The sequence below is a fragment of the Eucyclogobius newberryi genome, unplaced genomic scaffold (assembly GCF_026437365.1).
Source record: "Eucyclogobius newberryi isolate DKJ021-1_F unplaced genomic scaffold, fEucNew1.0.hap1 SCAF_21, whole genome shotgun sequence".
Lineage (NCBI taxonomy): Eukaryota > Metazoa > Chordata > Actinopteri > Gobiiformes > Gobiidae > Eucyclogobius > Eucyclogobius newberryi.
Genome location: NW_027315846.1, coordinates 9,137,891 through 9,162,740, shown reverse-complemented (window position 1 = coordinate 9,162,740; position 24,850 = coordinate 9,137,891). Strand labels below are relative to the sequence as shown.

The 24,850-nt window shown below is 38.9% G+C and overlaps 1 protein-coding gene across 9 annotated transcripts in view; it reads right to left on the bottom strand.

The window, feature by feature from the left end:
• Positions 1–24,850, bottom strand: part of LOC140370736 (TRAF2 and NCK-interacting protein kinase-like) — a 101,180-nt gene that overhangs the window by 13,884 nt on the left and 62,446 nt on the right. The window contains exons 6-24 of one of the 9 annotated variants that reach the window (XM_072457955.1): positions 22,804–22,894; positions 21,266–21,396; positions 21,117–21,171; positions 19,464–19,542; positions 18,210–18,385; positions 15,911–15,977; positions 15,625–15,823; positions 13,354–13,470; positions 12,100–12,186; positions 11,500–11,703; positions 10,781–11,194; positions 6,717–6,860; positions 5,524–5,769; positions 4,696–4,796; positions 4,493–4,608; positions 2,284–2,381; positions 2,169–2,192; positions 972–1,040; positions 199–305 (exon numbers count right to left, since the gene is read on the bottom strand). In XM_072457955.1, coding sequence (XP_072314056.1) covers positions 199–305; positions 972–1,040; positions 2,169–2,192; positions 2,284–2,381; positions 4,493–4,608; positions 4,696–4,796; positions 5,524–5,769; positions 6,717–6,860; positions 10,781–11,194; positions 11,500–11,703; positions 12,100–12,186; positions 13,354–13,470; positions 15,625–15,823; positions 15,911–15,977; positions 18,210–18,385; positions 19,464–19,542; positions 21,117–21,171; positions 21,266–21,396; positions 22,804–22,894 — 2,525 coding nt within the window. The remainder of the gene's footprint in view (positions 1–198; positions 306–971; positions 1,041–2,168; positions 2,193–2,283; positions 2,382–4,492; positions 4,609–4,695; positions 4,797–5,523; positions 5,770–6,716; positions 6,861–10,780; positions 11,195–11,499; positions 11,704–12,099; positions 12,187–13,353; positions 13,471–15,624; positions 15,824–15,910; positions 15,978–18,209; positions 18,386–19,463; positions 19,543–21,116; positions 21,172–21,265; positions 21,397–22,803; positions 22,895–24,850) is intronic. The other 8 variants (XM_072457956.1, XM_072457961.1, XM_072457959.1 and 5 more) reach the window with 8 other exon arrangements.

Genomic DNA, 24,850 nt, shown 5'->3' with positions numbered 1-24,850 from the left:
ACATTAGTGACTTGGGAGTACTTTTCCATTTGTCAAATCAAACCAAATGATCTTGCCTTCTTCCTCCATTTACAAAAGCAATTCTCTCCTCTCCTCTGACAATGCAGTGGCACCGGGCCAGCAGCTCACACACAAATGCAAACTGACAGTTCCAGATCGAAAGGTAAAAAAAGGAGAAGCCCGGAGAGGAAAACCTACATGATTCGGGGTATGTCGCTAACGGCAACGGTCCCGTCATGGCCGACCGTCTCTCCATCCTCGTCGCTGCTGTCGGAGTCGTCACTGGAGGACGAGTAGTCTGTCACCTTCAGAGAGCACAGGAAGAAGAGGTCAAATGAACTGTTGATGTTAGGATTAGCAGACAGATTAGATTTCTGTTTCAGTTTGAATAATGCAAACAAATACGTTTTTTGGTTGAGTAAAATTGTGGCCGTGTCGTTATTTGATGTTGACAACAATCAGCTAAAGTCATTAAATAATAAAGAGTTAACGACTTGAGTGACGAGTAACAATTTGGACATGGAATGTATTTAAAATCTGTTTTGAGTGAATATAACAGACACAAAATTAGGTAGTGGACACATTCTGGTATCTCCAAAAAACAGATATTATCCAATGGTAAAGAATATGTAAAGATATATCAAGAAATGTTTGAATCGTTTATCATTGTTCACATTTTTTGTTCAAAGATTTTGTCAAAAGTGGGAAGAATAATATCCAAAAACCTTTACTCAAACTAAATATTATGGTGTTTGAAAAATACTCTGAAAAGCATTGAAAAGCAATGTTTGGTTTTATGAGCACAGACGCCGTTATGAGATGGCACTGTGCAAAAACTATTATTACTGACATTACATATTATATTATATATATCCAAAAGACACTTTGATTTTTTTCATGCATATGCAGTAATAAATATATAAAACGTTTGCTTATTGCAGTTTATGCTTGAATTACAAAACCAGGCGTACTTTAACAGGAGGTCTGGTGCCCTCTTCAACTCTTAACTCTCGCAGCTCTTTCGCCAAAGCACTCAAGTCCTATGAGCAAGACAGAGCAAATAAAGAACAAAGAGGTTATTTAAGGCTCTTGTATACTGATAATAATTATACATTTGTAAAACTGTATGTAAATTGCCAAGCAAAGGACAACATCTCAGGACATTTGGTCATACAAACCCTGCTTGTTATCAAAGGCATACCAGAACAAAAGTGCTGATCTATTCTGCTTAGCAAAAGAGAAAGATCAGCAATTTTATTCTCACATATTGATATTGCAAAAACAAGCCATTAGGAGGAAAATGCAGAGATAATGAATGCCTCTGTTGGGGATCATTCTGGCGACTATTAGCCATTGCCATGCTATTTGGCTGCTAACCGATCGTTTATGTCTATAGCCAGTGCCCAGGCCGAGTCATGCAGATCACAAAAGGGAGGCTGTGCTACGCGGGGGTCTTACCAGCTCCTCCTGATACAAAAAATGTGAGAAAGAAAGAGGAAGAAAAACAAGTTCAGATCGGTCATGTGTGCTTGGCTCTTTCACTCACCACATGCATGTAAACATATGGACAAGCACAAGCACACCCTCTCATACACACTCCCAGGTACGTGTATGGAAACGTCACATGCACTGCTTTCAAAAAGAAGGATCAAGAGTTTAAAACTGGTTCTCAAACTGTGGGAGTAGTTAGTCCGGGTGTTGCATGGGGTTGTCCTATTAAAGGGAGTGTATGTATCCTTATATTGTCTTGGTTAAGTTCTGCAAAGTTGGGTTTAGTTTGTGGTAATTGATGGATTAGTACTACATTATTGCATCCATCCAGGTTGGGGTGCATTTAAGTGAACCGTAACCTCACCTTAACCTTAATCTGTCATTTAGCCAATGAGGTCAAGCCTGGTTAAGTCCTGGTTCAGCCCTAATTTAGTCTTGGTTTAGTCCATGTTTACTCCTTGAGTTTGTCACCATGTCATTTTATGTTTTCCCTGCATGCATTTTAGCACAAAAAAGTCACAAAAACACAAAATATTTTCAAAAATAGTCTTTGGTGTAAGTGTTTGAGAATCACTGTTTTAAAGGGGAGAGGGGGGAAAAAAACACAATTTTCTTTTTGCAAAAACAAGGAAAAAGTGGAGGCTTGGAGAGAGGCATTTCCAACGGTTGTCACTGACCTCATCTATGGCTTTCTTATAGCTCTGGGAGGACAGGAGAGAGTAAAGTAATGTATGTGAAAAAGAGAAAAGACAGAGGAGACTTGTTGAGTTTGTGAGGTGTAAATAAACGTACTGCTGGTCTGCTGGGTCGACTCGAGTCCCGGCCCTCCTCCTGCTTCGGCTTGGCTTCCTGATTGGCTCCTGGGGGAGATCCTTCCTGTTTTCTTTGACCTATCAGAGCAAAAGGACGATTTATTCATACGATTCGCACAACGCGTGATAAAGAGTGGTACGTTTTTTTGTAACAGAAGGCTTTGATCCCAGCTCTGACCAGTGCTTATAGCTGTTGTGTCCTTGGGCAAGACACGTCACACACCGGGCCAAAGAGGAGTGACTGGTACGGGTCAGAAAGGCCAGTGTTGCAGACTAGCAGCCCTAGGACAGTTGTATGTATGAGTTTGGAGAGTAAATTAATTGAATCGCTGATACTACCGACATTACTACCGACTAGTACCACATGTCACACTCATGTGCAATACTCAGATGCAATAATGTCATATTCATGTGCATAGAACTGCTGTAAATAAGAGTTTTACCACTATGATAAGTATTATTTTGTCCTATATTAGCATTTATCTTATTTTTTTTCTATTTTATCTATTTTTATTTTTCTATTTTTATGTTTTTTCTCTATTCCCTATTAAGAATATGAGAGGTTCTGTACATAGGTTTTGTTTTTCTATTAAGAGTGTTATCTGTTCCTTTCTTATGTATCTACTTGTGTTGCAGCACCAAAATTTCCCCATGTGTGGACAAATAAAGGCTATATATCTTATCTTATCTTATTCACAGAATCGACTGTAAATATTGAAAAATAATTACTAGTACTGGGCCAATTCTTCAAACAAATACTCTACATTAAGTTGTATTTTGATTGATTCCTGCATGTCATGTTAATAATCCTGTACTGTCCTGCAACTGAGGCTCAAGTGCTCATAAATGTCCTGTTTTCACATACCCCCTATCTCCGCCCACATCCTTGCACTTAGTTGAGCTCATTTGAAAAAATCACGACTCCGAGTGATACATGTAGAGTTCAAAAATGTCACGTAGCCACTATTCAAAAATAAAAATGCATACATTAAAATCCTCTGCTAATCAGATCTGCAGGAAGTCAATGAAACTGTTTCTAATATTAAGCCGTTTTAGGTCAATATTGTGGTTTACTAATGAACAAAATGGAAAATGGTGATAGTTCAATATAAGTAGTCGAAAAGAGCATTATACATCTCCTCAAAACGAGTTATTAAAGCATCAAATTGACCTTCCTTCGCTTGTGTAAAACGCGTAAATACAGAGTTTCCTGAGGTGTCTGCCACAGCGATGCTTATGGTTTTCTCGCTCGATCCTATCCGCCTTACACTGTCTCGCTCCTCTCCCTCACTCAGCTCGTCTCCGCCTCGGCCTTGTCAGATGTAGACCCGTGCATATCTGGGATCTCCCCGCGGCCTGTTGTCTGACACTTCCCCCGTGCGATCCTCTCTATATCCGTCACTAATTTCTTCTCCTCTCTATCGCTCTGGAGGAGACAGGTGGACCAGAGCAGAACGAGCGCTGTCACTGAGCAACCGATACCGAGCTCTGACGCCGGAGCCAGCCCTAACGTGATTGGACTTTGCTATTCCTCCCTAGGGTTAACGAGCAGGATCGGTACATTTTTCAAAGATGACACTGATTAAAAATGGACGAGTGAAGATGTACTTACTTGTCAGGCCTCAGACTTATTTCAGTGTTAGTTTTGTTTTTTCGTCACAGCTAAATGATGAACGCCAGTAGACTGAGAAAACTGCCACGGCTGCAAGATTTTTTATCGCAATCGAGGAGAAAATTGCAATTCGAATGGACACAGCGGGCTAATCGCAAAAGCTGCAAGTAATTTGAACAATTTTGGAGTGACATAATTCCCTCCACAAACAACAAAACATCTGTCTGTCTGTCTGATTCTGCATAATAATGGCTAATCCTATAGTTTAGATCGGTACAAACATGTTCCGAAATACATGTTTTGTCAGTATTTTTGTCAATTCTCCGTAAACTTTGAACAGAATCCTATTGTTAGAACATAAATCGTAAATCTAATTACATAATCACCACAATACCACTGATAAATTGCTATTAGATATTCTTTTCCCTATCCTGAAGGCAATACTTTTTTATATTGGAGGTTGATTCAGCTTAATCTACCTTTCTAAACGTGTCAAGTGAAAAATAAGAGCGTTGAAACTCATTATGAGAATTTAAAACTAGTCCAAACAACTGTCTTAGCAACATTCATCTGGTACCTTTTCTCTCGGCTGAGCCTCCCTGAGATGAAGGCGAGGAGGAGGAGGAGGAGTTGGAGGAGGTCCTTTGCAACATGGCGTCCAAAGACAGCTCTGATCGCCGGAGGTCCGGGTTACTAAACAACACAAAGCACCAGGTCGATGTTTATTTAAAGTTTCAGCTTAAAACCGAGGGAGATAAGTGCCGTTAAAAGCCTCAGTACCTGGACCGTATGAGCTGAGAGCCTCCTCGAGATCCCACTCCTCCATTAGGAGAGTTCTTCCGGACCAGAGCAGGAGAGATGGAGGTGGTCCTCTGAGGAACCTGCGCGTACACACACACGATTAACACACAACACTAATACTGTACGCATGCAAACAGCACTCTAACACGCTCGATGGAATATAATAGTCTTTTATTTTTCTGGTCCGTACCAAACAACATGTGCAATTATGTAGTTTTGACAATTCACATGAGCGTGTTTGGTTTGCTGTAATAATCAACATAAATGAAAGATTGCACGCACAAGTTAGTTTTTACATCAACTTGTATCTTTAAAAAATATCGAGCAATATATTGAATTTTTTATAATATTGTGTGGGTTGTTTTGAAGACGTGCAAAATTTGAATATTTAGTGTAACGCAAAAAAGAATAGCAAACAAAAGATCAATTAAAAAGCTGTGTTGAAATGTTGAAATGTTATTTTTAATTTTAATTTTGATTTTAATTTTAATTTTAATTTTAATTTTAATTTTAATTTTAATTTTAATTTTAATTTTAATTTTAATTTTAATTTTAATTTTAATTTTAATCTTAATTTTAATTTTAATTTTAATTTTTTTTAATTTCCCTGTGTTTTATTGTGAAAACCTATTTTTTTTGTTTTGCTGTGCTTTTATTTTTTATTTTTTTATTTTATTTTTTTATTGCACTAAGATATTTATTTTTTGTCAATATTGCCCACCCATATTTGGTAATTTACTGGTAATTGTAGTATCTGGTTTTCAATAACATAAACACGACAATGACTGAGCAAGTCTGTTCTGTGACCTTGGGCGGCATGTCCTCCTCTCTGAGCCAGGCCGCTCTGTCCCGGTCACGTTCCCGTTCGCGCTCCCTGTCCCGCACGGGCATGGCCGGCGTGTCCGAGGTGGGGTCAGAGTTCTGTCGGGGCATGTCGGGTCTGGCGGAGCCCGCGGCCACGCCCTCGTTCAGGGCCGAGCCGGTCTGGTCCTGGAGAGACTGGGATCCGGACATGGAGCTGGAGTGGGTCTTCACTGGGACCAAGTGCGCCATCTGACAAAACGGAAGGATTATTTTGATTATTAAAGCAGGTTGTTGGGTTATAAACTGTGATGGATTAGAGTACGTTAGAGACAGGAAGAGAAAAGTAAGGCACTATAGAGATAAGGCAAGTTTGGATGCAACAAGGACGATTTTTGCAAGAAATGTTGTTGCAAAAATACAATGTTGTGTGTGTATTGACAGTTGAATTCATGCAGCTCAAATTGGTCAATACGTTTCTGGTTCAAAGGTGAGTTTGAACCAGTTTAAAAATGTTGCTGGAAAATACATGCTAGCATCTCAACAAGAACTGAATTGGAGGTGCACTTTTACCTTTAGGGTTGTCAAAAAGAGTAAAAATCTGATTCTAGTCAATGCTAAAACAGTATTGAAACTAGATACTCGTCTGAGCAAGTATCGATACAAAAAACAACTGAAAAATCACATGAACAGGACAAAATTAAACTTTCCTGAACAGTTTTAGAACAATCTTGAGCTATCAAGACCTAGACCAAATTGTAACATAACGACTGTTTGTTGTTGTGTGTGTAAAATTAAGTTAAGATAAAATATTCCTTTATTGTCCACATATGGGGAAATTTAATTGTTGCAACGCAGGTAGATACAGAGGAAAAGAACAGATAACGAATAATAGAAGAACTCTTTTTTTACAGTCTATTATTATGGTATCAAACTCTATTGAGCCTATTCCTTAATATCAAAATGTTTGTATTGTGGCAACACTATTCTACTTTAAGATTTAAAGGTAGTAGACCATAAATCAAACCATTGTCACTTCTGAAGAGCAAGACTTCATCCTTCCCTGAGTGGACATTTCATCACAACAATCCGTTCACTTTTCCCACAACACCCCTTGTCTTTCCACACACGTCTGCAGTAAGTACAGCATGAAGGAGGCTCGCGCTCGGACCGGCTCGCTGCTCCCTGTGGTCACACACCTGTGGCTCTAGGGGGCGTTGCACGGGAGGGGTGCTGCTGAAGGACTCGGAGCGGGGAGGGAGGGAGGGGTCGGAGATGCGGTGGGACGCTTTGTGCTGCACGGCTGGGGAGCTCTGTCTGTTCAGCTTAGACCGCTCCTCCACCTGGGACGGGTCAAATCACTGTCATTCACAACGCATACGCAGAGTATACACACAAAGTACTTTATAAGACACAACCGCCAGGCCTGTCACGGTAACTATTGTACTGATGAAGGAAACATAGTGATATGTGATGAAACTCAGGACCACTTGAAGGCGAACTATGTCACTTTTCTGAATATTCTGTCACATGCATGTCTTTATCGAGCTTGTATTTTCCGGACTATAAGTCGCACTGGAATATAAGTCGCACTAGCCAAAAAATGCATAATAGAAAGAAAAAACATATATATTTTCACACTTGCAACCACATTTCATACTCCAGTGCAACTTATATATGTTTTTTTCTTTCTATTATGCATTTTTTTGGCTGGTGCGACTTATATTCCAGTGCGACTTATACATTTTCACACTTGCAACCACATTTCATACTCCAGTGCAACTTATATAAGTCGCACCAGCCAAAAAATGCAAAATAGAAAGAAAAAAACATATATAAGTTGCACTGGAGTATGAAATGCGGTTGCAAGTGTGAAAATAACAAATAATATCACATATAAGTCGCTCCGGAGTATAAGTATATAAGTATAAATATAAGTATAAGTCGCACTCCGGCCAAAACTATGAAAAAAAGGTGCAATTTATAGTCCGGAGAATACGGTATTTGCATGGTGCAGTAAGGCCGTAAACTTAGCTACCTCCTTTTTTGACACTCAAAGTCGCCTTACAACAATGGCAAACCCTTTGAACATAATTGTGTGTAAGTATCATTGGTTACTTCAAACTTATACAGAAAAAATAAACATAATTGCTACAAAAATAGTTGTTTATCCAAGTCAATATTGTAATTATTGTGACAGGCCATAGCAAATCTAACTAACATGATAGATCTACCACCACCACCACCACCACCAGACTGTCTTAAACTCTGTGGAGAAACATATGACTCGTTGCATACATTCAGCCGTACAGTTATTTTTGTTTCACAAGCTATTTTTCCACCTGAATCTGTGTACGATCTTGTGCAAGATTAAGATTGTAGACGTATAAAGAAGGTGATCCAGAGTTTAAAAATGACATCATAACGTTCAATAGAGCAGTTGTGTTTAAATGATGTGTTGCAACTGGATTACAGCAGGACCTAAACACTAAGAACATTATCTTTACGTTGAATGTCCGAAAATATGATGTATTGTGAGATAAAATGAGAAAATAGAACCTTTTTAATTTTTTAACAAAATGGGTATTAACATTTGACACAGATTTTGTTTGTCAAAATGATATTGACGTTCTTTTAAAAAATAAAAGGTTCTATTTTCTCATTTTATCTCACAATACATCATATTTTGGGTTGTAAAATTGAGCCATATTATGTATAAATACTGCATGTATAATAAATGACTGTAAAATTTCTGAAAAAACTAAAATAGATTAACAAATAGGAGTAAATACACAACCACTGAGAGGTAAAACAGTCTGATGGTGTTTTTTAGAAACAATGAAATTTTGAATTATGTATTTCAAATCTCTAGCTGAAGACACTACATAGAAAGTCGCCCTTTAGCTTTGAGCAGCTGTGACCTGATGTGACTCTTGCAAGTTCACAGCGTCACAATTTCAAAACCTGTGAGTGTGGAATCAGAAAGCTTCTCTAGCCCGTGTAATCAGATTATCAGATTACAGCGAGAGCTCGAAGAAACGCTCCCAAATCCTACTTTTTCTTACTCAAAACAATCCAAGCAGTCAATGCCAGGTCCTGGTTCGTCTAGTGCTATAAATGTGCAGTGTCATTATGTGTTTTAAAGTGAATTTGGATGCACACTAAAGGTGGAAGCTTTCTGTAATCCCTCACAATCCCATAATCTACGAGTGATTTTCAAAATGAACACAAACCACTTTAGAGTTAGTCATCGATCTACTAACAAACATTTATACTATTTACTTCCCAAGAACAGAGTTTTGCTGAGAAATGTTAGTAAGATGGTTATCAAAAGGCACTAGAATAAAAAGGATGCAATATTCAGTTTGGAATGACTGAAAAACCTTGAAGAGAGAGAAATGTTAGTGTTAAAATCCCAGCATAATAATGAAAAAAAAAAAACTTTTGAATATGGAAATATACACCAACAAAACAAAGCATAATGATCATGTGCTTTTGGACTAAGTTTGATAGATAATGTACTATTGCAGACAGGGAACAGCCCACGCATACTCTGACTCAATACAATAATAATAATAATACTAATATTATATACCAATACGATGCTAATTCTCACTACTTTACTACTTCAGTGTATATTGCCAGTGTTCAACAAAAGTGTTTTTCCTTTTGTCTATTTCATCTGGGATTCTCAAAGGTAAAAATATAGTTGTTTACTGTATAATATCTACAGAGAGAGACAACAGCTGAACCGGGTTAATAGGAGGATGAGGAGTTGTCTGTGTTAGTATTTGGTCCAACACCACTTGTCCAGCGCCCGTCACCAAGATGAGAGTCAAAGGTCTGAATGACTGACCTAAAATGGTCAGATTTCCTGATGACATCACCAGTGGGACAGGCCTTGTTTGGGGCAGGGGGTGGTGATGATGGGGCTGGTGGGGTGGCGCCAGGACACTTCATAAAACTAAGCTACATTTAAATACTACACTTATGGTGGAAGAAATCCCTTTGGAACAGAGACCCAGTGCGTTCAATAATGTACAAAATGTTTTTATTTGTTGAATAAGTAAATAGTCAGGTTGATTATGAACAACGAATATATATACAAGTGTTTAAAAGGCATTGTTTTTACTTTTATTTCTGATATAATTCTAGCTGATGATTTAACATAAATTGTTTTTTAATATGGCAAAACAACAAGCCTCTTGCAACTCTGCGCATCAACGTCATTTCATCATATTTTGGTGACAGGTCAACTTCTTAATTAGTTAATTAAATAACCTTTAATAATGCGCTAATTTATAAAAATGAATTCAATTGTATTTAGATATACGGGATAAACACTGATATAAAAAAAACACCTTTTAGAATGAACATAACATATTTTTTTTACAATACTACAATTAACTAATTACTATTGGTGAATATTTAAATCAGTGTTTATAGCAATTTTTTTCAAACATAAAAGTACAAACTCTGTCCAGACTATAATCTATATAAGAGCTATCTGAGTCTGTGATCCAAAAGGAGAGCCCCTGGGAGACGGCGGAGGTGGGAAGACGTGGTGTGGGTGAAGTGGTCGCACAGTGTTAAAGTCTGGAGAGAGGTCGGGCGACATGGAGTCGGAGCTGAAGCAGGGGGACAGGGAGAGTGTGGGGGAGTTCTGAGAGGAGGAGCGAAGACGAAGCCCCGGCAGATACTCAGCAGAAGAGTAAAACTTTGACAGGTTCTGCTTCATTAGAACGGCAGGAGCCGAGGCCGACAGGTCCAGCATTGAAGAGCTGTTTCTGATCGCGCCCCTCTCCTCCTCTCTACTTATGACTCCACCCCAGAGGCCATTACTGCTACTAGGGACTTGTAGTAAATTTCTACTGAAGCAAGAAGGTGAGGAGGCCCGTCTTGGGGAAGGTGAGGAGGCCTGTCTTGGGGAAGGTGAGGAGGCCTGTCTTGGGGAAGGTGAGGAGGCCTGCCTTGGGGAAGGTGAGGAGGCCTGTCTTGGGGTACCTGGGGGCACGATGGAGTGGAGAGATCTTTCTGACCGAGAAAGCCCCTCTAGAACATTCCCTTTCATGCCCAAACTATTATCTACTTTACGGCAGGGAGAGTGGGATCTGGCTCGTGGCAGGGGCCAGACAACTGCAATGCTGTGGGGTCTGTTGGGCCCAGGAGACTTTGAGGCCTGTGTTGTACGAACATTATTGTCTAAATCTACATCTATACGGCGGCTGGGTGAGTGCATTCTGTTCCGTGGACCAACACTAACCAGTTTGACATGTGTGGGACCAGGTGAGGGTCTGGATGCGGGTCCAGGGCTCTTGGGGCGCTCAGGGGCAGACAGAGGCCTGTCTCTGGGCTTGTCTCTCCTGGTGGGGTCAGCAGCATATGGGTTGGCTGTGGGGTTTGCTCCCTGTTTAGGACGCTCTTTACAGTTCTGACTGGGTCCCTTACTCTGACCCTGTCCTGCAGGCATGTTTTGGCCCTTGTGACGTTGAGCTCTTAATTGTTTCAACTGCTCACTGATCTCCTTCTTTAGCTCTGGGTCTATGCCCTCTGCTGAAATCTGGATACTGGGAATGGGCCCTGGGCCCTGGGAGGCGGCCCGTCTGGGGGCCGGCCTGTGTGGTGCAGATGGAGGCTGGTCGAATGAATGATGAGGTTGAAGGTTTGGTTTCTGGACCTAGAAGTCAAAGTCAAAACAGTGTAAAATACCAAGCCATTAAATCACAGAAAATGTAAGGATTACAAAACACAAAAACTACGCAGGACAAACATTGTATCAGGGCTTGAAAATGCAAAATGTTCATAGGAAATGAAAGTGTTACAGCACTGGACTCCTGCTGAACCTGCAAAGGAGTTCTTACCAACGCACAGACCACAGGGCTCATGATGCATGTGAGATTGACTTAAAAGTTCATTATTTACATTTAGGTGCAAAGAAAATGAACATGTCAGAGGTTCACATGAGTAAACACTGTTGTGTACCTCTTTGGCCCAGGCAGGCTTGTCACTTGGGTTGGCGACATCCTTGTAGTGGTAAAGCTGTTTCTTGTCTGCCTGTCTTCCCTCCTGCTGCTGCTGCTGTTGTTGTTGTTGCTGTAGCGACACGAGGTAGGCCCTCTCCTGCTGCAGCTGCCTCTGCAGCCGCTCGGCCTGACGCTGCTCCTCGATCTGCTTACGCTTGTACTCCTACGACAAACACACAGTGTGAGAGGGACCAGGCACAGAGAGGGCAGAGCTATGGTGATAAAGTGAAGGGACTTTTAGGGTAAAAGAACAAAATTACTATGTATTTTAGTTCTAAAATTATAGTTCAAAAATGTTTCTTTGCGAATAGAATAGTAAAAAAGGAAAGAAAAACAGTTTTAATAGAGACAATGTTATTTGAAATGTCATAATACATATTTAGATGCTACTCAAATGGAACCAAAGCATGAATTCAGCTACAGATACTACCACCCACATTGTATCATATCATATAACATATATAATATAATATTTTGCATCTCTGTTTCAACATGCAGGTGTGATGGGGGTCCACACAGCACTGGCACACATGAGGGGCCGGGGTTATGCTTAAGTTACCAGCAGTAAAGCTTGTTCCTGAAGAAGCTGCTGTTGAAGAATCTCTAACTGCCTTTGCTCCTCCTCCAGCTGCCTACGAATATACTCCTGAGCAGCGTGTTGGCAAAGAGAATCAGAGAGGAAAAGTGAAACAGAGAGTAACGGAGAAAAGACCATCTCTTTTCATACGAGCGAAGGAGAAGAGACTTTGTGAGAAAGACAAGATACAGTTCAAAAGATGTAGACAGAATGCCAAAGAAACCAGATAACTAGCTGTAGTTATAAGCAGGAAGTTATGTTACAATATTGTTCATAGATGTTTACAATCTGAATTCTAAGCATTACAAAAAGAGGCAGCGGCTCAGTTAGTAAATCAGCAGTTCCTTAAGCGGAAGACAAGTGGTTCGAGTCGAGTTACGGCTAGTTTTGTCCTTGGGCAAGACATTTCCCCAACAGTAGAATGTAAATCGCGTGAGAAGTGTTGCCCAGAGCAGCCACGTGTCTCGTCAGTCTGCCTCAGGGCAACCACTGCTACGGTCATTAAGCTAAGATTAGATAAGAGAACCGTTATTTGTCCCGCAATGGGGGAATTTCAGCAGTTGTTCATCAACATCAAATGTGCATAAAGCCTCAAAGTGTGACGCAGATGAGAAGAGGCAAAGTAATTACATAAGATTCACGCCTGAGGACAAAAAGAAGAAGAAAGAAAATTCCTATTTAACGACAGACATTTAATCAGTGCCAAATTTAACCAAAAAAACACTGTATTTTCTGGACTATAAGTCGCACCTTTTTTTTGTAGTCTTGGCCTGGGTGCGACTTATACTTATATTTATACTTATATACTTATACTCCGGAGCGACTTATACTTAGATTTATCCTTATATACTTATACTCCGGAGCGACTTATATGTGATATTACTTGTTATTTTCACACTTGCAACCGCATTTCATACTCCAGTGCAACTTAAATATGTTTTTTCTTCTCTATTATGCATTTTTGGACTGGTGCGACTTATACTCCGGTGCGACTTATAGTCCAGAAAATACGGTAGTCAGATTTATTCCTCAAACATCTCAAACTCTACTCCAAAACGCATCGATTCACCCCAAACTGATTTTTTATTCTTTTATGGTTTGAAATGATTGGACCTGGACTGAAATGTAGTTCATTGCACGGTCGACAGAAAATAGTCCTCATCCAAAAGTCACGGCTCCAATCACTTGCTCCTTGGCGCCGCCGCTCACACATTCAGTGCAATAAACGACACAAACCTGCTCTCTCTCGGCGTGCCTCCTCTCCTCCTCTCGACGGTGCTGCTCCAGTTCCTCGTATCGTCTCCTCTGTTCTCTTTCATGCTGTTTCCGCAGCTCGCGCTCCCGTTGCTGCTGCTACACCAAAACAGGGAAGAGCATGTGTATTGTTGTACTGATTTGTGCTAACACGGCATCATTAGTTCTCTTCACACAGGACTTTTTAAGACGTCAATCCTTTTTAATGAGATAGAAACTGGAGTGCTTTAAATGATGGATGAAGTGCTGTATATTCAAACAGGGAAATGTATTAGAGAGGCTCAATGTGTATGGTTTAGTCTTCTGTTTGGGAAGAAAAAACTACAGCATAATATACACAAAACCTATAAAACACAGAACACCAGACAAGACCAGAGAGCATCCCAAACCAGTCCAAAGTCCATTAAATGTGTCCAAAAATAATAATTAAATAACCATAATCCCCATGGTCTGTACCCATTATAATATCGATCAATCACATTTTTCAATTTTATTTGACCGTATTTTCTGGACTATAAGTCGCACCTTTTTTCATAGTTTTGGCCGGGGTGCGACTTATATTTATATTTATACTTATATACTTATACTTATTCTCCGGAGCGACTTATATATGTGATATTATTTGTTATTTTCACACTTGCAACTGCATTTCATACTCCAGTGCGACTTATATATGTTTTTTTCTTCTCTATTAAGCATTTTTTGGCTGGTGCTCCGGTGCGACTTATAGTCCAGAAAATACGGTATTTTGTCTTATTAAAACCAGATACAATCACTTTCAATACCAAGTTCCTGAACAATACAGAGTTTTCTTTAGAATTAGAGTCCACTGTGTTTTACTGACAAAAATACCCCCCAAAAAAGAAAAGACCCAAGACCCATTAGAAATTTGAATCTTTTGAATCTTGATCTGATTAAAATGATCCACAGCGCTACTTAGAATCAGCACCTCATTCAAATGGATTTAATATCATGCAGATTTGTCCTCATTTCGATACAATGGTAACCTTGACAGAGATTGCACTAAACATAGTCCATTGAATACATTTGTGAGGCCGGAGTGAGAGCCTGGTTCTGGGCAGAGGATTTCTTGGCTTAAGCCTGCTCTCTGGACCTGAGACACGGGCACCGAGGAGGGACAGTGTCTTAAGTATCTGCTCGCTCCATTTAGGTCTCAACAGACAAAGACAATGATTAATTACTGTAGAGAGCACAGAGGAGAAAGGGGACCTCACCAGCCTCTTTTTCTCTCTAAAGAAAGATTTAAACTACAATATACTGAAAGTCTTGGATGGGAAAGTGTGGTAAAGGGATATTAGATGTTTCTCCTTCCAGATATTCAGTCTAAATAAGCTGGAGAGAGTACAAATTTAGAGACAATGTTATTTTATTTTAATTTACACGTAATATGAAGCTGATTTTAGAGGCATAATAGCTTTATAATTACCCCACTAGAATAAAAAAAGTGTTTATTTGACAAATATCTGCGTTTTCATGAGAATGTAAACTCTCTTCACAACTGTGATAGCGCCGCACTTATTTGAAATGCCTGAAACCAAACTTGCACTTTGAAAACAGGTTTTTTGCTCTCTAAACCTGGAGCTGTCTTCAGCCTCTGGCATGTCCCCGGAAATCAGTGACAATTCACTGCTTTTTCATTCTGACGTTTACGGACACAGCAGTGACTTTAAACTGTGAATATCTTATACAAAATGATTTACTACTCTATAGATACTGTGAATATCTTATACAAAATCCTTTACTACTGTATAGATACTGTGAATATCTTATACAAAATGATTTACTACTGTATAGATACTGTGAATATCTTATACAAAATGATTTACTACTGTATAGATACTGTGAATATCTTATACAAAATGATTTACTACTGTATAGATACTGTGAATAGCTATACAAAAGTATTTACTACCAAAGACTGTTCTCAGTTTAGAAAGTTTAGATTAGTGGGATTGTATATAATATAGATGATTTTCTCTGATTCATCCATCCCATCCATCTTCTTCTGGGACTTCCAGACTTCCCTCACCCCGGACACTTCCTCTAGCTCCTCTGGGGGGATCCCGAGGCGTTCCCAGGCCAGCCGAGAGACACGTTCTCCCTCAAACGTGTCCTGGGTCCACCCCGGGGCCTCTTCCTGGTTAGACCCTTCTCTCATTCATTACTATTTTGGATGTGTGTTCTGTCGAGTCTTCCCCGCACATGGACGTATCACACACATGTTTAAGTTACCTCCTCCAGCCGCCTCCTCTGCTCCTTCTGCTCCTCGATGCGTTTCTGCCTCTCTGCCAGCAGCAGTCTCTTGTGCTCTTCGTTTTGCTGTTGTTCGAGCTGCTGCCGTCGCTGGGCCTCCGATCGCTCCTTATTGGCCAGCTGCAGGCGCTGGAAGTCTCGCCTCAGAGTCGACTCACCAGGGATATTGATGATGGAGCTACAAACAATATTTATAGTTCATGTTATCTGAAACGGCAGTCACGAGAACAGCAGAGCGTTTAATGGTATTTGCGGGTCCACTGACCTTGGTTCACCCACGTCTCTCTCTTCATCCTCCTCTTCACTGCCGCTGTATTCATACTCCGTTTCATCTAAAGAAGGAAGAATGCATAAAAGTGAAATGGCTCGTGAAAAAATAGATTTGCCTGGAGCCAACTCTAACATCGTATTTTTTTCCATTTCCAAATTGATTCATATAAAACTAGAATCAAAACCCAAATACACTGAATAGTTTCAAAGTTTGACATTTTAGTATTGTGACCATTTATTCTTCAAAATGAGTAGATGATTTTCATTGTTTTTGTCATAAACTTATACAGTATCATAGTTAGGGTTTATTAGGAAGGAAAAAAATACAAATTATGAGTTTTATTCATATGATGTTATTAAAAGTTAATAAAATATAATAATATAATAATGTAACACAGTGTTGTAAAATATGTTTATAGTACCATGAAAAATAAATAATATTTTTTTATTTACACAACCATCTTTGCACTTTCTACTTATTGATGAATGGCAATATACATGGTCATATAAATGTTTTAAGAACTGGGGGGGAAAGAAAATAATAGTTAAATAATGTGTGAATTGTTTAAATTAATTAATTAAATCATTTAATTTATTAATCAAACAGTTTTTTGGAATAAAACAAGTGGGATTTCTTTTATTTCCAGAGCAAGAGCATTTTTGTTGCTCATAATAAGTGAGAAAATGTCTTATTTTTTGTAAAACAATACATTTTATGCTTGTTCCATTGGCAATCTAATTTTCCAACGGTCCAATTATACTAAAATCAATATAAATACAACTTAACTGAAGCACATTTTCACTATGTTCCCAGTGTACGGTGAGGATGATTCACAGTGCATGATCAGGGTCTGGAAACCCCACAGTTTTCAAGTCAACATTCAAAAGTGTCTCGATGTGACAGCTGGAGAACGCTCCGGACTTTACGATGACAGACACCTCCGCCACAACCGCTCTTGACATCCGGCAAGATGGAGCTTGTTCAAGCAGCTAATACGGCAGTTTGACAGTTCCTCCACTATAATGCACGGCGTGTGGGTTATGGGGGAGAAAGAAGTGAACGTGTCGCTGCTGTTTCTGCCTGAATAAATCTTGGGCCGTTGAGGCGTATTGTGCGCGCGATTTATCACAGACTCGCAGCTGTATATCTTCAGGGTTGACTTTTCAAAGTGTCCGTTTATGGTTACAGCATATGTGCATCTGAAAACTCAATGACTGGGAATTCAAGACATTATTTTGATGTATATTTAAGGGTGCAGTTCTACTTTCTCTAAACTGGCAAAGGTAAGATTGATGACATATTGTACGGATGTAACAAAGAAGAAGAAAACAGAGATTTATTTCAGAGATTTTTGCAGTTTGAGTGAATCTGGGGCAGGCTGCAGAGGAACTTTTGCAGTCACTGTCAAAATGTTAAAAACGGCGAGCTATTTTGCACGCGTATAAATATTGCAATTTGATTTTGAAGTTTTCCTATCAGGATTTAGGTCACTCACACAATGCATTTTTAATAGTTCCGAAGCATTAACTTTTGAGAGAAGATTGACTTATGAACTGCTAAAATAATGACAAATTAAATGCGTTTCAGAACTTGTTTGTACAAATCTACATGACAGGGTTACCACAGGGTATATAAAGAACAAGACCCCATTTTATATTACAAAGTGCAGCCTGTATGCTATATAGGTTGTTCAAATTAGCTATATGCAAATGATAAATAAACTTGGAAGATAAATGTAAAATGGCATTGCAATGGCCTGTGCTCATTGACACATGATAGCAAAAATACCATTTTTCCAGATTATAAGTTCCAAAAAATGCATAATAGAGAAGAAAAAAAACATTATATAAGTTGCACTGGAGTATGAAATGCAGTTGCAAGTGTAAAAATAACAAATAATATCACATATAAGTCACTCCGTATAAGTATAAATATAAGTATAAGTCGCACCCCGGCCAAAACTATGAAAATAAGTGCAATTTATAGTCCGGAGAATACGGTATTTGTTCTTCCTCATTTACATTTAAAAAGATAAGTAAACATACTTTACTTTCCAGTCCAGTTAAAAAATGTAGTCGAAAGTAGAGATACCTGCTTTCAAAAGTAGTGAAGTAAAAGTACTGCACTATTACTTGTGTACTACCACCACTGGCTGTAAGTATAAAGTCAGGCCAACAACGTGATTTGATTCCACAAAAAGCCCAGCGCGCTCTACAGGAGGGATCTCTCTGCAGTGGCGGCTTCAGGACTGTGCACACAGGCAGCACCGGTGAAACGTCTGGACTTGGCCCACCTCTCTCTCCTCTCTTCTTCTTGGTGCGGTCGATGTGGTCCTTGAGCTGGATGCGGATGTGCCTCTCGTTGGGCAGGTCCCTGATGAACGGGTGCTTCAGCAGCTGCTCGGTGCTCGGCCTCTGGGTGTGGCTCTTCACCAAGCAGTTCTCTATAAACGACTGGAACTTCTTTGACCTGGAGCACATGGTCACAAAGTCAAAGGGGGGGAAGGAGCTAATGGGGAGGGAGGGAGTGAGACTGGGAAAATGTGTATTAATCAATCAGGTGTAACATTATAAGCAAAGACAGGTGTAAAGTGACAGATTGATCGGGCTCCAGCTGGTGCCAGTGTCAGGACTAAACGTGGCGATTCAGCTTTTTACTTTTCACTTTTATGCAGCTAAAAGTCTTCCTGAAGATGTGAGACAGGCCTCTGCTCTGACAAATCTGTTCAAATCTGGACTCGAAACAGTTTAGAAAATGTGTCTTTTATCAGCGCTTTTCTCTTTTAAAGTAAATGTTATAATGATTATTTATGTTTTTATATGTTTGATTTCAAGGCATCTTTTCCTGGTTTGTAAAGCACGTTCTGTGTGTTTGAATTATGCTCTAGAAATAAACTGGCCCGTCACTTCACCGAGGCACCCAATATAATAGAAAAGTTGCATTCACAAGGGAGATTAATTAAGGAGATCGATTAGGGAAAATGTCACGTTGCTTTTGTAGAGGAGAATTAGTTTTCTGACCTTTTACCTGCTTAAATAAAGGTCAAGTAAAAGAGAATCGCCCAAAAAATGAATAGCAGTGAAGTTGAGTCAGGAGAGTATTAAAGACTGGCCTGTATTTTACTGCAGTTTAATTTACTAAAGACGTTAATGCTGGTTTTGGTGAAAAGGTGTTAAAATATAGTGTAGTAACAGGCCAAAATAAGACAGTCGGTTATAAGAATGTGGCGGTATTAATAGAATACTTACCATTTCACCACTTATTTTTTTCTTATTTTCTTATTTATTTATTTTTTTGTATTATTCTTATTATTTTTGTATTTGTTTGTATTATTTATTATTCTAATATAAGCATAAGAGAAAACGTATGTGTCTGTATGTACGCAGAAGTTAACTTAAATTTGTACATCCATGTATGTATAAATATTTTTTTTCCTCTCATTATTTAATTTTCTTCCCTATATCTTTAAATAGGTCATTTTGTGTTATGTAATTTTTGTTGCGGTGTGTTTAATAAATGGTAAAAAAAAAAAAAAAAGAATACTTACCATTTCTTAGACTTGAGTCTGGGGGCGGGGTTTCGTGGGATGAGGAAGAGCGCTCTCATTGGATGCATGTCACACAGCGCTAAAGGAAACAAACCGCGTCATAAACAGATGAGAGAGAGAGAGAGAGCCAGAGCCGGGCAAAGTGAGTGCGTAATTAGACTAAACAACATTATGGCGTTTAGTCAAAGCGGGCGACGGCTCCTCCGATACCTGATCAATGTCAGATGCCAATACAGATAACACGCTATTCAATTTACACACACGAGCACAGTACACGTGGGTCCGGCTGAATAACACAGATTATAAGATAGAGGCGTGTATGGGCGTGTGTAAAAAATGAATAAATACTATTAGAAATGCTTCACAATAAAATAAACAGTCAAACATATGGTAGTATCAGCTGATAAAAGTACATATGTATATCTAATGTAATATTACGGTAAATATTACAGTAAATACTTTACCAGTGATTCGTTGGGAGTAAGCGCATTGAGCTTTGTATATTTCTGTTTTTAAAATGTGCCTGTTTGACTGCCACATAGGGTTTTGATGATGACTATAAAGACTAACGTCTGGACTTAATAATATTATGGAATAATTAATATTGCCATTTAATCTTATGACTTAGTGAATTGAAGCGTGCATTATTTATCTTAAGAGTACGTTAGAGTACCATATCAAATTGAAATTACACATCATTTGCTCATTTAAAGGTGCACTATGTGGCTAATTTGCTTGTTTAAAGGTGCACTATGTGGCTAATTTGCTCATTTAAAGGTGCACTATGTGGCTTTTATGGTGGAGGTTCTGTTATCAGTTTGTCATTGTTGTTACAGTATGTTATTGCTTAGTCTAGAATGTTCCACAGTATGGCATTCACCTTACTCTTTATCTACATGGCGACAGATGACATTGCCAGGCCAAGAATTCGCTCACAGTAAAAATGCATGTTTTTCAAATATATTAAGCAACAAAAAATAACACCAGTGATTGAATAAATGCAAAATACAATAGGTAAGTTTAATGCCGTACTGTGGAGCATTACAGGTAAAACGATAACAGCTCCATGGTGACGAGCAGCAGGAGTACATGTCACCGGAAAGACAGAAATGTCACTTTAATTTGATTGTATTTGTGGGATTGTACTTCTGGGATACTTTGGACGTTAGTGACAACACGGGTGGGAACAGTTTTCTTGTTCTGTAAAGCACTTTTAACGACTTTGTGCACAAATTGTGTTCTACAAATACACTTGCCTTGCCTTAGCGAGCAGTAAAAGTCAGTGGTTACATTCAGCAGTAGAGGTAGTATCAGTATTTGCAGTATTCGTAGCAGTAAATCCAGAAAAACACATCTACTCTATGTCGTGCCATCTAGTCTTTCTTCACAATAATATTTTTAGAGGAAAAACATGGGCAGGTATTTATCAAAAATCTGTATAAACTCAATTTATAAGGACCTGCCTCTTTTATGGGGGTAAAAAAATGTATTATCGGGTCAACAACATGGTTTAAAGTTAAGATATGGGTTAAAATGGCTGGTAAGGTTGAAAGTTACAGGAAATGAATGCTAAAATATACAATACAATATATCCCCAAAAAGCCTGGACTCCATCTTAGACAGTAAAAACGTGCTAAATTATTGACTACGTACGTGGAGCTCCTTCCGCCATCTCTATTGCGGTGATCCCCAGCGACCATAAATCACTCTGCAATGAAAGAGACACGGCGGCGTAAATACAGGCGGCGATAAATAAAAGTAAAAAAAGGCTAAACAGGCTAAAGCTCCGGCGGCTCAGGCACCTTGAAGTCGTACGTGGCATCTGGATTCTCATCACAGGCTATGACCTCTGGAGCCATCCAATACGGCGTCCCGATAAACGTGTTCCTCCTCCCCACCGTGCGGTCCAGTTGCGCCGAAACACCAAAGTCAACTACAATGGACACGGACTTAATGATCAACAAGGAGGATTACATGATTATACGAGTAAAAGAACTTCAAGGCACGTACTGTACTGGGAAACTGAGAACTTTTAACCACGGAATATGTTTTTGATTGGAAAAACAGCATTTTAAAATGGTTAAAAGAACATAATGGCATATAGAGTCCCTCCAATTTGCATTTGTATTCATTTATTCAATCGTACGTTCAGTTACGGGCGTCAAAGATTATTCGCTTTATCGATAATTGTGATTATTATATCCCAGTGTAATCTTAAGAACAAACATATATATCATCGTGACAATTTTAAATGCAACATGTAGTAATTTCAGTTCATTATGTAAAAGTAAATGTGAATGTTCTGTCTGTTTATGTCTTACTATCTTTACTTTATAATTCAGAAAGTATGATTTAATAAAGCCGGTCACCGCCTAGAGGAATAATGATGTATTACACCATGTGAATGAAAGGATTTTACTGTTGTTTGATCTTGGTCTCAGTGAATCGAGAATAATCATAGAAATGTGAGGTCCCTTTTCACAATAAAATCATATCGTGACATTCCTAATTCCTGTAATATTTAAGGAATAAATAGCAAACCTTGGAAGTATAATCTATACACAAAAATACACAGTAATTTGACAAGGATAATGCATAATATAGGAACTAGACATAAATACGACATGCAATAATACAACAGACTAGGTACTAAAGCATATTATGTACTGATCTAGACTAAAAAAGTGAATATATAAAGTTTTGCATGTACTTTAAACAAATATTACAGATGAGACAACACACAATTTAAATGGGAGAATCTGACAAACTAAACTATTCTAAACTGCACCACACACAAAGATTTTTTTTAGAAAATAGGTTACGCTGTACTTTGTGTCATTGTTTCTGTGTTCACTGTGGAGCGTATGGGTGGGCATTATTGAGTCGCAGACACTTTATAATCCCCCCACGGCCCACCGGGCTTTGGAGAGCGTCCCTTCTTCTGCACCTAAAGCTATAAAGAGACGAGTGGGCTCAGCAGAAAGGAGGAAGGAAAAGCACATAAACGCACTTGTGAGGTAGAAGAGGGCAAAATACTACAAGGGAAAATCTCAATTGTTGTTTGAAAGGTGTGCAAAGGTCAAAAAGTTGTTTATTTGTACAGTTTGTGGACTTTTAGCGTGATTTTTCAAGACCTTTGCCAGCATATTTCAGCATGTTTCTAATGGATTGCAATTATATATAATTATTGTTATCGGGTTTAACCACAAAATATTGAGATTTATTTTCGTATCAACATAATCTGTTCCTCTTTCACGTCCACGCGCTTTGAGAATTATTGCGCACTGGCCCTTTGAATTGCTCAGAGACAAGAATAAATGAGGTGAGGTGACAGACTGACCCAATTTGACCTCCGCGTTCTCCGTCAGCAGCACGTTCTGGCCCTTGATGTCTCGATGGATGACTTTGTGGTGGTGCAGATGAGTCAGGCCCTGCAAAGTAAACGGGGGACGCAAAAATTAGGATAGATATCTCAAAAGTGTTCATTAAAAACTGCGGCAATCAAGATTCGACGACACACGGGATCAGGCAAAAGTGTGAAATGGTCAAACGAGGGCGATACTGAAGGTCAAAACTGTTCTGGAGTATTATACAAACACATTCTGAAATGCATAAAACCTTTGTAACAGTTTAGCAGTTATTATATCAGAATGTTATGAAAAGTAAATGTGAAGCTTATTATTATATATGTCCGGGGAAAAAATGTATTTCATATTTTTACCCTAAATCTTGGTGAATTAAACATTTAAGTTAAATCCAAAAGAATATCAATGAAAAAAGGCACGCATAAGAATTTACTAATAAAATAAACAATGTAGATCAGTAGATGTTTTGTTCTTAAGCCCCAGAATGTAACTTTTACCCCCAAAATAGCCAAAAATAAAGCTTTTTGTTTCGTTTTATTGCACTGAAACCCCCCCAAAAACGTGTTTCCTATACACGGTGATTAGGCTTGCATCTCCACAAACCTGACTTGTACTTGGCCATTTGTGCTTTTGCTACAATATTCCACAGCATGTATTTTTTATTTCATTTATTTATTTATTTAATATGGACATAGCAATTACATTGGACAAACCAGATTCAATGTTTTAAGTGTTATAGCAAAATAAGCTAATCTTAATGTTCTGAAGTGAGGCTTTCCTTTACATTTACACACTTTATTTGTATTCATTTTAAACAGCACGCTTGCTTGACTTACACAACACAATTACAATCTCGGGTTTATAAAAGAAATATCATCTTTCTGTGACTTAATACGAAGCCTGATACAGAGAAAAGTGTTGCATACAGTCCTCGAAGTAACTGCATCGACATCCGCGCCGCAGTTTGTCTCCTCCGATGCCTTTTGGAAACTCGTACGACCACCAATTGAATCTTTTCGGGGGGAATCTGGCTCTAGTTCTGCCCCCGCCTTATCCCCCCGCCATCTTTCATCGTCTCAGTTGTTTTTGTGCCGCGAGCTCGATATCACTGCGTCGTGTCAGATGCTCACAGCCCCGCCGCGAACACAGGCAACAATTTCCTTTTATCCTCTTTGATTCCTTCTCTCACACCAAAGCTCTTGTTTTGTTTCAAGTCGTCGGCTTCCTCTGCGCTCACATTCGTCCTCCTGCGCTGTACTTTTGCTCCCTTATCTCCCCATTTCCATGTATTTATCATTTCCTTGTATCCTTTTTTTTTTTTTTTTTACTTTCTCATTTCTGCGCATGAGCTATACGCTTTATTCTTCACATTAACATCATCGCACTGGGTGATATCAACGGACAGAGTGGTAATGCTGCAAGATTTGTTGTTTCTGCTGTAGTTTTTTTTGTCTTTTTAGTTTGTATTTATTTATTTGTTACTGTCATTTGTGCAGGAAATACAATGTTACTGTGCAGTACGACGCAGACGCACATTGTTATTTTGAATTCTTTGAGTTGTCATCGTAGTACGCTCATTACATTGTTGGTTTGAATCTACTTCTACCCAGTTAATAGTTACTAACGTCACAATTTTGCAGGTAAAATCCAGAATTTGGGCCACATCTTCATCATTCTGCCCCAGAGTAAATGCTACTTATTACGATTTAGTAGTGAATACAATTTTGCAACTGTAAAGCTACAGTTAAACGCAAAAAACAGAAATACAGTTGCATTTTATCGTTATTTTGTGTAGTTACCATGCAAGTAATACACACAAATGTAATATTGCAGCTAACTTAAATTTGTTCTTGACATATTAACTAAAACAAATGTTAAATGCGCATGTCCAACGTATAATAAACGAGTGCAAGGCAGATAAATAACGTTAAATTAAATGATGAATAACAAAGGAGTTTCCCCTCAGCGATAAATCAAACCGACTTGAACTTCAAAACGTGCAGACGAGTAAAAGTCGAGGAG